The sequence below is a fragment of the Oncorhynchus clarkii genome, unplaced genomic scaffold (genome assembly GCF_045791955.1).
Source record: "Oncorhynchus clarkii lewisi isolate Uvic-CL-2024 unplaced genomic scaffold, UVic_Ocla_1.0 unplaced_contig_7835_pilon_pilon, whole genome shotgun sequence".
Classification (NCBI taxonomy): Eukaryota; Metazoa; Chordata; class Actinopteri; order Salmoniformes; family Salmonidae; genus Oncorhynchus; species Oncorhynchus clarkii.
The window spans coordinates 41,906-53,967 of record NW_027258516.1 but is presented as its reverse complement, the minus strand read 5'-3'; the positions used below and the strand labels follow the sequence as shown (position 1 = coordinate 53,967).

The 12,062-nt window shown below is 40.6% G+C and overlaps 2 protein-coding genes across 2 annotated transcripts; both read right to left on the bottom strand.

Moving 5' to 3' along the window:
* Positions 1-4,049: 4,049 nt before the first annotated feature.
* LOC139397163 (homeobox A9b) lies at positions 4,050-5,411 on the bottom strand. Its single transcript, XM_071144036.1, has 2 exons — positions 4,853-5,411; positions 4,050-4,288 (listed from the first exon to the last, which is right to left on the bottom strand). The coding sequence occupies exons 1-2, from the start codon at positions 5,409-5,411 to the stop codon at positions 4,050-4,052; spliced, it is 798 nt and encodes a 265-aa protein (XP_071000137.1).
* Positions 5,412-9,641: 4,230 nt separating this feature from the next.
* On the bottom strand, positions 9,642-11,515 carry LOC139397162 (homeobox A10b). Its single transcript, XM_071144034.1, has 2 exons — positions 10,723-11,515; positions 9,642-9,919 (listed from the first exon to the last, which is right to left on the bottom strand). Exons 1-2 carry the CDS (start codon positions 11,513-11,515, stop codon positions 9,642-9,644), a joined length of 1,071 nt encoding a protein of 356 aa, XP_071000135.1.
* Between the last annotated feature and the right edge of the window lie 547 nt (positions 11,516-12,062).

Below are 12,062 nucleotides of genomic sequence, written 5' to 3'. Positions count from 1 at the left end.
TCCACAAAAACCACGGGGGAAGGGGAACAACAAAAACCTGGTTGTCTCTGCCAGGAGGCTGAAACCCCAAGCAAAAATTCCCCCCTAAAATAAATGGTTCATTCAGTGCCATTATCTACGCAAGGAGAGGGTGCCGGAGTATATTGACAACAGGGGTGCCAATAATTTTGACCCCTATCTTACAAAAATGAAAGTAAATTACTTTACTCTTTCTCTGAGAAATTGTATTAGTATAAAATAATATAATTTCTCCATGTTTTTGAACATACAAAATAGCTCAACATTTGTATTATTTATTTTACGAAGTCGTTTTTGCTAATCTTTATCAAGGGTGCCAATCATTTTGGAGGTGACTGTAACTGTACATCAGAACAGGTGAGAGGGACAAATATAGTTCTAACAATTATTATTGACATTGCAACAAGTCCAAGAGAGCTAAACAGACAGAAGGGTTGAGGGGGGAGAGAGCCCACTACAGCAGAACAACTAGGGAATAGGCTATTTGGAGACAGTGGCTAGATTCCAAACAGATAAACTCTCCCCCTCGGCCCTTCCCCTCTGTCCTTGATGACCCTCTCCTCTACCTGTCAGCCCCTCCCTTCTGTCCTTGATGACCCTCCCCCCTCAGCACCTCCCCTCTGCCCTTAATGACCCTCCCTCCCTAAACAGATAAACACAGAGACTGGTGCTAGAAACCCGGAAGACGACCTGCATTATCAAACAGCTCAAGCAGGCCAAGCAGAGAACCTGCATTATCAAACAGCTCAAGCAGGCCAAGCAGAGAACCTGCACTATCAAACAGCACAAGCAGGCCAACCCGAGGACTTGCATTATCAAACAGCTCAAGCAGAGGACGTACATTATCATACAGCTCAAGCAGAGGACCTCCATTATCATACAGCTCAAGCAGAGGACATGCATTATCAAACAGCTCAAGCAGAGGACCTCCATTATCAAACAGCTATAGCCAAGGACTTGCACTATCAAACAGCTCAAGCAGGCCAAGCCGAGAACTTGCATTATCAAACAGCTCAAGCAGAGGACCTACATTATCATACAGCTCAAGCAGAGGACCTACATTATCATACAGCTCAAGCAGATAACCTACATTATCATACAGCTCAAGCAGAGGACCTACATTATCATACAGCTCAAGCAGAGAACCTACATTATCGAACAGCTCAAACAGGCCAAACAGAGGACCTGCATTATCAAACAGCAGGCCAGGCAGAGGACCTGCATTATCAAACAGCTCAAGCAGAGGACTTGCATTATCAAACAGCTCAAGAAGAGGACTTGCATTATCAAACAGCTCAAGAAGAGGACTTGCATTATCAAACAGCTCAAGCAGAGGACTTGCATTATCAAACAGCTCAAGCAGAGGGTCTGCATTATCATACAGCTCAAGCAGAGGACCTGCATGATGAAATTCTGCATTATTGCACTCTCTCACATGCTGCGAATGTGTTTTTTTGTAATATAGTGGAGTAACATGGGAAAATCTACCAATTAAAGCATAACTACTCTTTCTTTTATTGGTTTGGTTTCATTGGTTTCATTTTGGTGATAAAATTGGTGATTTATTGGCGATATTCTATTTATTAACACACCAAAGGTATACAATGAATGTCCATCCATAACATATAATGGGCTAAAGATAATTCTGCTGAACAGCCATTTTGTCGATGCAGTATCTCTATGATAATTAACATGTAATCACCTCTCAAACCTCTCTCTGTTGCTCTGTTTGTGTCACCTTGGTCTCCTGTTTCAAAGTGAAAATGGACAAAAAAAACATACTTCAACTGCATATAAGTAGCCCGAGGTCTGTCCACATCTTGGACAGGCGTGTTATTCTCGTATTTCCTGCGTACATTGAACTACACACTAGAATACATGGTCGTTGTCCCTATTCAAGCAGCAGGACATTTCGATCTCAAACGTGACGTTGCTTCCACCTGCTGGTTATACGACGACAGCAACACAAAATGACCGCATAGGTCAGTAGTGAGATAATGCATAGGACTTTTTTGTGACTGAATTACCATAATGTTGTGTTTCAACACATTAAATATATAGTTTTTAAAAATTAGAAATTCTAATTGTTTCAATTGCTTACGATACCTATTGCAATAGGACCACAAAGGCGAGGATTTGAGATTAGTCATTGGTTGGAAACGGCAATAAAGCCTCGGTGTCAGCCAGCCTTTTGTCCCGGAAAACAACACATTGATGTCTGGGCGCTGAAACAGTCTAATTGTTGGTGAACAGTCATAAAGTCATTCAAATAGAAAAAGCAGACAGCATGGCTGAGCCCGCGTTTTATGGAGCAGCTTTCTGGATTAAGACCTTTGAAGACAGGCCCCATCTGCGTCACAGCGCGGCCAAACAACACCATAGCAGGCCCTGTGAGTGTGGAGTAATGTGAATTGTGTGTGTGTGTGTGTGTGTGTGTGTGTGTGTGTGTGTGTGTGTGTGTGTGTGTGTGTGTGTGTGACTGGAAACATAGGTGTTTTCGTGTGTTTGAATATATGTTTTTTGAACGACGTGGTTAACCATGGTTGTGTGTAATTACAACCATTAAAATGTTTACCCCTTTAAAAATAGCCCGTATGAAAAGCATATTATAGTAATATTCAGACGCGAGGACTTGCATGGTGTTGCTTCCTTTCCGCTCTCAATCGCTTTGCACCCCATAAACAGTTAAAAGCTGTGATTGTGGTTTATTGCTGCATGGCAACCAATATCGTGTGCCAGTGCACATTGACCTGTAGCAAATAGCATGGAGCTGGCTTGTCCAATGTCCAGCAATGCCTTGTATATGTACTGTATGTTGGGATTCAGAACTCATGCTCGTGCTATTAACAAGGCCTAAAGGAAAGGGAGAGAAGGGGCTGTTGAAATGGTGTGTGGTGGTACTAAGCCAACATGGACTACACGGGAAATGCCCGCTTTAAATCCACTAATCCTATATAGGCCTGTAGGATTTACATCTGTTCGCTTCTTTAGTACCTGTTTGGATATAATTATGCTCATAGGCCTAGCCTACCTATACTCTCAACCTTTTACTAAATAAATAACATGTTCTGTAAATATTGAGTAGGGATATGTTTAATATTTTAATAAATAGGCCTATTCATCTTGTGATAGTTTATCATACGCAACATTTATATCAGGCATAGACCTATACATGAAAAATATGGTTGCCTTTTTAAATGAAAATTATAACTGAATAAGATTAAGTGCTGTAGCAACTATAGTTGTTATGTTTTGGATAAAAGGAAATAAATACAGATATATTGTCAGATGTTGGACATTTATCAACAATTAGAATCTTAGTAACAATTCATTCTCTGATTTCCAAACAATAAATATGGATTACGACGCACAAAATAATTTGACATTTTATTTGATATTTCATACAAACGACTTTTAGAATCGAAATACTCTGACATTGAGGTATTTTGCGTGTGCACAGTGTTGTCCTAATTCCATAGACAAAACTGTTAAGGATTTTTATCCCAGCAATTAAAAAGAAAATATCACACCGTCTAAACATGTTTCTTTCGGCAAAAAAACAACTATAAATAAATAAATAGTCTGACAGGTAGTTGAAACACATTCAGGTAGTCAACGCAAAAACATGATTAGGCCAATAACATAGACTAAACTCTGGGTGAAAAAAAACACAGAATCAATTCATGAAACATTTCATGCAACGAACATTAGACAATGTCTAACAGTAATCTGTGTGCATTAATGAAATGATTTACCAATTACATCCCAGTTACTGAGATAACATCAAAGTACCAATCAAACAAATAAGCATTGTCAAACAGAGAACACTCTAGGAAGAAAACGAGCCGACAGGTTTTACAACGACAACAACACAACAGCCCTACAGAACACAACATAGACTATAGATCAAGCAAAATGTGGATAGATTGGCAACTATTTTCCAGAACTTTCTTTTTTTTCCTGAAAGTCCACCAATTGTAACTATTCACAGTTTATTCTACGGGTCTACAGGCCCCGCACTGCTCGCCTTTTTAACACGTCTTTCGACGGTCCTTATTCCCTTTCTTCATCTTCATCCGGCGGTTCTGAAACCAGATTTTAATTTGTCTCTCAGTCAGATTAAGAACTCTCGCTACTTCGTATCTACGGTCGCGGGGGAGATACATGTTAAACAGAAACTCCTTCTCCAGTTCGAGAATCTGATGCTTAGAGTATGGACAGCGCTTTTTTCTGGTGGATTTTGCATGAAGCCAGTTGGAGGATGGGTCATCTGAAAGAGGGTTCGACAAAAGCGAGACAGAGCTCATGAGAAATAGTGTTTTCCACAAGAGTCAGACTGGTATTACAAACTGTGGATGACGAACAACAGCAGACAGTGTCTTGCTGAAATAGCCAACATGCAGTAGCTAATACAGTCCGCCGTTTATGTGCTCGTTTCGGCCTTCTGACCCTAAGGCCTAGTCTACTGCCCATAACAGTGAGAAATTAACTGGTATAGTTTAGTCATAATCCAAATAGCAAAATCATATTATCTTTCACAGTAGGTTACAAACTAGATCGAGGAGGGGAGAGAGTTTTGCTACTGTCGGTCAGTGGTACTGCTTTGGCGCAATATGATCCATTCGTTATCAAATAATGGATACAATAGTTTGACGTAAACTCAACCTTTACAGAAGGCCTATATTATATCATAAATAATGTATTAACGTCAGTCTCTGACCTTATATTTCTAGATTCCTGCTTAATTCAACATTAATTAATTCTAAAGATCTAGACACATATGAGATCATGATCACCATTACGCATGAATCCAAATGAAAGATGCCGTGCTTACTTGTGTTGATCTCCCTCTCCCTCTTTTCCTCTACGGTTGATGTGCTGCTCTCTTCGTTGGGTTTGGAGAAAATGGCATCACACGCGATCGTATCCTTCTCTGCGCGGAACGGTCCGTTGTCAATGTCGGACACAAGAGGTGTGTGCGTTTCCAGCGTTGTGCAGTCCCCATTTCCTATCAGCGGCTCGGGTTTGATATCATAGTTCATATTTGACGATAATCCCGTTAAACATATCGACGTAGAAACCGGTTCCAACGCCCAGGAACGCATAAACATCCCATCGGTATCTCCTGTTGGACAATGGTGGTGTAAATATGGCTGGTGTGTTATAGATGCGCTGCTCGGAGGCTGATGAGCAGAAATGGGACTCCAAGACGCACTGAAAATAGAAGATTTCGTCTGCAAAGGGCAAGATTCCGGACCGCCATATTCAGTTAGCATCGGCTGGCTCGCCTGTTCCACCCCTGGTCCGCTTGAGTATGTGTGTGCCATAATATCCCCTTGGTCGCGGGGAAGATGAGAGTCTGCATAGTAACTAAGCGTGCCTAATGTCGACATGACAACAAATACACAAAGCCAAAGGCAACTAAACTTCCACTGTGATATATTTAGAAAAACAGGATCATGATACTATTCGCTGCACCAAGAACCACCACATTCGTTCAATAAATTGAACCTTGGCCGGGATTGGATTGGGTGCCGCAGACACGTGACCGTGGGACAGAACAATAAATAATAAATCAGTCTACTCAACTAGCTAAATGGTCACCATTTTCCTCCGTTATATCTTTAATAGCAAAGTCATATGCCTATATCATTTTATACAAGCAGTAAGGTTTATGATTTTTGTTTTGAAATGAGACTTTAACGTTGATATACGTTGCTATGTTTTATATAAGTCTAGAAAGTGAGAGAGTATAGCATGTTGTTCTAGCCTCCTTAAAAAAAGAAAGGAATGCAGCAAAGTAGTAAGGAGCTATATATCCACTGTGACGTGTAGTCGTTACTACGCGCAGAATAAGACACATTCATTTCCTTATAAGAACTCTCACCACCGATCTAAAATGTGGAATTCTATAGAATGAATTTATTCAATAAATTATCCAGTATCTATCAACATAATTCAGTCCATGATTGCCTATAAGCCTATAAGGGCAAAAACTCCGAGGTTATTCCAAATAATTTATAGCATTAGATTGGCGATATCGTTATATAGGCTACTTATTAAATAGGAAAAGACATGCAGCAATATTATTTGGCCAAATACACACCCACATTTAAAAATAGTAGACCTGTGAGTTAATAGACCTATATACTATAGGTACGCTGATGTGAGTGTGAGTTGACATTTGCCATATTCATCATATTTGCCATTATATGCCATCTGATGTATTCATAATAAAATCACAGCCAAACCTATAGGTTACCATATCTGATGTGGTGTACATCATTTCCATTGTTATTAGGCTATTACATGTGTTATTCAAACCTGATATTTCGATTATCATCAATGCTCTCTTCAAATGGCTTGAGATTATTCGATTTTGGTGGACTTAAATAAGGACAACTAAAACAGTAAATATTTGAGTGATACTGTCTCCATTGCTCTGGGATATGAACATTTAAATGACATGTAAAACCTTATATATGTAGACCTATGTGACCCTATAGGAGAAACACACCAAGGGCCGGTTTCCCGGACACAGATTGAACCATAGTCCTGGACTAAAATAATGTTCAGTAGAGAATCTCCAATGGCTAACTCCCATTGAAAGGGCTTTTCAGTCATAAATTTTTTTTATTTTATTATTATAGTGTGTATTATTAATTCGAACGAATGAATTAGATCTTACTTACCAAATTATTGTCCCAAATCGATTCGAAAAAGTTAAGACCGAATCTAAAAATGCATACCTCACATAGGCTATTATTTGATAGTCAGACTAAGACTAATTATTTATATTTAATACTGAAAAACACAGGCATATACAGCCATTGACACAATATGTGTGTACACGAGGAACAAGCTATGTGTATTCTACCATCGAATTAGTGTTCAGAAATAAAAATACAATACTTCTACATAGTAGCGTCAACAAATCCAAGTGTCAATAGATTATGGAGAAAGATCCAGTTGTGTTAGTGTGTAAAACCATAACAGACCCTTACTATTTATGGACCAATGAGTGAACACTAGGACGGTCTGCGCGGCGCTTTTAGCTATCAAAGTGGGGAGAGAGAAAAAACGTTAGGTGCTATAGCAGTCTGTTTTTATCACGGGGGCTATTTAGTTGTTTTTCTTTAGGTTACAACCTGGCTGTCTGGGCTAAATATCGCCAATAAAATCCATGCTTTGTGCCCATTGTGTGGCGCAGCAGACGCATCCGGCACTTCGAATGTGTGCCACTGGGAACGCTGCAGCAGCGCACGAGGCTTTGGCCAGACTGCAATGATCATAACCGAGGCCTTGCAGTCCTTCCTCTCCCTCAAGCCAACTCGCTATCTCTCCCTCTGAGACATAAAGGCTAAAGGCCGCGTCTATTGCTCGTCTTTTGTTGTTGTTTTGAATAGATATGGCGATATATGTGAGGAACAACATTTCCTTTGCGGTCTTGATTTTTTTGTTCGTTTTTTCTTTCTGTTATATATATCAGACCCGGTGCCAGGATAAAGTGACTAAGGGGGCAGTTGAAATCGTTTTTTCTTTCTGTTATATATATCAGACCCGGTGCCAGGATAAAGTGACTAAGGGGGCAGTTGAAATCGTTTTTTCTTTCTGTTATATATATCAGACCCGGCGCCAGGATAAAGTGACTAAGGGGGCAGTTGAAATCGGGGAATGGGCTACATTTGGGGGGTTCTTGCATTGGAATTGTATTGAATTCTACATATATCACGCTGTACCACAATAAACATAACGTTTAAAAAATGCAGACTACGATATGTTTTCGTGCTTTGCAAGTCACAGGTTGGCGCGAAATCTGTAGACTGTTTCCGCTGCACTGTATGCATGCTTATAATAGCCTAATGTCGACATGAGAGACAATACATTTCCGCAGACGCATGACTTAAACAAATGCATCGGAATTGTTATAGAATATTCTACACACGACTAGGCTACTCAGTAAATGTAGCCTACTTCCTTCGGGGCACAGCTCTGTTGCCAGATACAATTTGGAGTGTTCTGTGAAACGCAAGAGTTTTTACTGAGGCAATTAAGGCAGTTTCGTGTGGTGGGGGAAAATTCAGCCTAACAACACGAAACTACCTGAACCCCTCAACAGCCCTCTCTCCTCCTAAATAAATATATATAGTGTACAAGCATTTATTTTACGCATTCATTTCGTTCGCAAAACTGTAACAGATACAGTCGAAATCATAGGGATCCTATAATTCACTCTCCTTCTATGCGTAATTGTAATTAGATGGTCAAAATTCTAGCATTTCTCAATGTTTACACTTGTTTTACGCATAACACAACATTTGCACACCTGAAAAGATACAGTCCAAATGGTGTGTCTTATTGCGTGCATATTTCACAACGCTCCACATGTCGACAGACTTAGTGTCCTTTCATAGAGAGCATATGATGATGAACCAAACTACCGCCAGTAATGTACTTGAGAAAACCATGTTGTTTTCCGGGTCATTTTGCCATCATCTATCCAGTACACCCTGCAGTAAACAAGAGCTATCCCGATGGAGTGTCTTTGACCATAAAACTTCACAATGGTCATTTCATTTGTATCTATTTAGCCAGGAGAGTTCACTCAGTAACACATGCCACTCTTTTCCAGGGAGTCCTAGACAACAAGTGTAGTGCTTGCATCATGGCTATGGCTCAGGCAATGATTCCTATTTGAAATGAAGGGCATCAGCGTCACACAAAAGAGGAAACTGATGTTATTTTTTTCTTTACTGTAAAACCAACCCTCAACTGAACAAATGGAAGCTCGTGGAATAAAGAGGGGGTCCCACCACCAGGCTATTCCTCTCGTGGGTATGAACGATTACATTCTAAACAGGAGAGATGATCTGTGGACTGAAACATTCCAATGCAAGGTAAAAACGTGCCATGTTTTTATTGACTTACTTAGTGAGGCCAACAGACAACATATCAATTCATTTCACAGTATAGTCTCTCTATAGACAAAGCAATGACAATATTATTAAAACGGTTTGGAGAGAACAATAAAAATATGAATAAAAATACGAGAAGGCAAACTGTAAACAATATTTACAAGTCTCAGATACGTTTCTTGTGTATAAATAAAACCCTTTACAAAATAGTTATTGTGTGATGCTTTTAGTATATATGGCTATAATACCAGCAAAATGTGCAGATATTAAATATCAAATCCATCGAGGCTCTTTAGCCATGACGTAACGTAGGCCTATATTGCTACAGGTTACAACATTTCCCCAAGAGCTATTCCAGCATGCACAGATGTCAATGCGTCACTCAAGGTGGCTATATACATGTATTATGTACCACGAATGCCGATATTGTGCAGCTCTGAAACACTTAAGTCGTTCCATGTCTATATTAACTGTTGGTATATACATAAAGGGAGCAACCATATGTTATGACAGTATAAATACATAACCACGACAAAACAAAACAGAGACGTAATCAAGTAAAATGACAACAAAACGACATATCAATAAGTTAGCAATTGTAGCCCTAACCTACACGGTCATATTCACACGACAGGGTTTCTCAAAGGAAGGCGCTCTGCTCTGGCCATTGATGGAGGAGGGCGCCAAATACGGCACGGCACGAATGTCTCACGAAAAACTGAAGTTGTTCGCTAGCTCCCGATAGCTCCTGTTCTCCCGACTCATTTTTTTCAGTTTCATTCTTCGGTTTTGGAACCAGATTTTGACTTGCCTGTCTGTCAGGTGGACGCTGCGGCTGATCTCCAGGCGACGCTCACGAGTCAAGTACATATTGAAGAGAAATTCTTTCTCTAGCTCAAGAGTCTGGTGCTTGGTGTAGGGACAACGTTTTTTCCGGCCACTCTTCGCTGTCAGCCAGTTAGCTTTGGTTTCAGATGTTCCATCTCCTGTAGAAAGATATTGAAAGAGAAATTATTCCGGGCAACATATTTTTTCTTCATGCTACTGCACTGATGTAACTTTATAGTAATTGTTGCCCAATTGTAATTATTGTACACAGAAATAATGCAATTCCATAAGATGTTTGCATCTATAGACAAACACTGACCTAATACCTATCAAAATAAAAAAATATTTGTCTAAAATTATCTTTAAATAGCCATCCTGAGCCCATGAGTTTATTTGGCAGTAATACGAAGTTAATGTAGACACACACACACACAATGCCCGTTGTATGCACATATTTTGCACCTATCCAAACACCTAAGCTATTACATCCACGTTGTGCTCAAGATTCACTTAATTATATTTCAATGTATTAATGCGCCTTTATTAAAATTAAGACATAAAAGTAACTCATAGTCTGCTGAAATTATGGTTGCAGTTGACGGTTTAGGGGGAAGACTGAGGACATCAACGCGTTGTATTAGACAGATGTACTGGACAGGATGGCCTTGCTGCTCCTCGTCATAAAATAACATAAAAACACTGGAGGAAATCCCAGCTCGTGGCCACTCTGTCAAACCCCACAAAGACATACCTTTACCGCTGCGCATATAACCCACATATGGGAAGTTTTCATGTCCACAATATAATCGATACAGCAGTAGGATATGCCTCTAAAAACCAAGGTTAACGCCAAGGCACATCTACACTGACTCGGGGGCATTGACACTACACTCCCTCCATGTACACCCATCAAGATCCCATTGTCATAAACGTCCTTTTTTGGATTTAGAGCAGTACTCACCTTTAAATGGTTTGACTGGATTTTCCGCACAGCTCTCGGTGGGTTCGGGGGAGGACAAACCATCTACAGACGATGCCCGGGTGTCCTCATCCGGAGCACATGGCGGTGGGTCAGGCAGTGCTTCACTCTCCCTCCTGCCTGTATCCGCCACCGGGGTAGGAGATGGCGGTGAGGTGTCGGAATGGGCCGGACGTTGTAGAGCGAACTGAGTAGGCTGTGGGTTCCGCGGAACGTCTTGATAAACCTTTGAAGAGGTATATGTCTGAGAGAGACGGAAGTAACCGGGAACAGGCACGGTGCTGTTTGTAACCGGGCATGATCCCGGTGTTAACCGGGAATAGGAAATGTCTTCCGTCGTTGTTGACCTTTTAAGACACTTCTCTGATTCATACAGGCAATACGCATTCTCCTCTTTGATGCTCGGAGAGAATGAACAATGAGCAATTTGCTGCTGGTTGTTCGGCTGATCTACTCGACAAGATCTCGAAGTCTCTAGCCATGTTTCCATCCCTTGAATATGTGAATATGGGCCAGATGAGGGTACCATAGTTTGAGAATTGCTCTCGTTGCGTTTACTGAGCCCAGAGAAAAAAGCGCGGTTGGGTAGTCCATAGGAGTACTCCGAGCCTGGTGACAAATACACGCCGTTACTTTGGTAGTATGAGGCACCGCTCTCGGTTCGTCCGTGGATTAAGGAGTCTACTAAAAACGAGTTTCCACTTTGGTTGTCAGAGCATGACATCGTTGGTGTATAATTTGACGGAGGATGAGGATAGCCCTTTCTGGCTGACATTTCTTGTGCAAAACATGCTGAATATAATTACAGATACTCACACTTCTCTGCGCTTTAGCTGACAGCCAATTAAAACACAAGAAGAGAGACTCCTCCCATTGAAAGCACGTAATGCCAATATGCCATATTCATTTTGTTTAAAGATTTAATATAATACATGAAATAGTAAAGGTAAGTGGTGTATTAAAAGCTTTCAGTTCAACCTAAAATGGTGGATAGATAGTAGAGGTGACATGACATGGGCTGCATTACCTTTAACGATAATCTATGTTGTAAACATTGACCTCAGGCACCCTTTCACACACACGCACGCACACGCACACGAGAGGGGGGAAGATATAATCATACACAAATAACTATTTACATGTGAAGGGACCGTGCAAATAACTGCAGATGTCTGCAGACCTTGAAAACAGTTTAGTGGGAAGCTCGTTACACTTTCCTCTCCAGGAAGCGTCAAAACGTTGCTCTATTCAAGTTCACAGAACATTGGGACAAAATATCTATTTGACTATTAGTTAATGTCCCTTAGTTACCAATTACAGAT

Coding starts and splice junctions, on each gene's coding strand:
- LOC139397163 (XM_071144036.1), bottom strand. CDS start 5,411: ATGTCGACATTAGGCACGCTTAGTTACTATGCAGACTCTCATCTTCCC. Junction 4,289..4,852: donor GGAGAGGGAGATCAACACAA/GTAAGCACGGCA, acceptor ACCCTCTTTCAG/ATGACCCATCCTCCAACTGG.
- LOC139397162 (XM_071144034.1), bottom strand. CDS start 11,515: ATGTCAGCCAGAAAGGGCTATCCTCATCCTCCGTCAAATTATACACCA. Junction 9,920..10,722: donor TCCAGTCAAACCATTTAAAG/GTGAGTACTGCT, acceptor ATCTTTCTACAG/GAGATGGAACATCTGAAACC.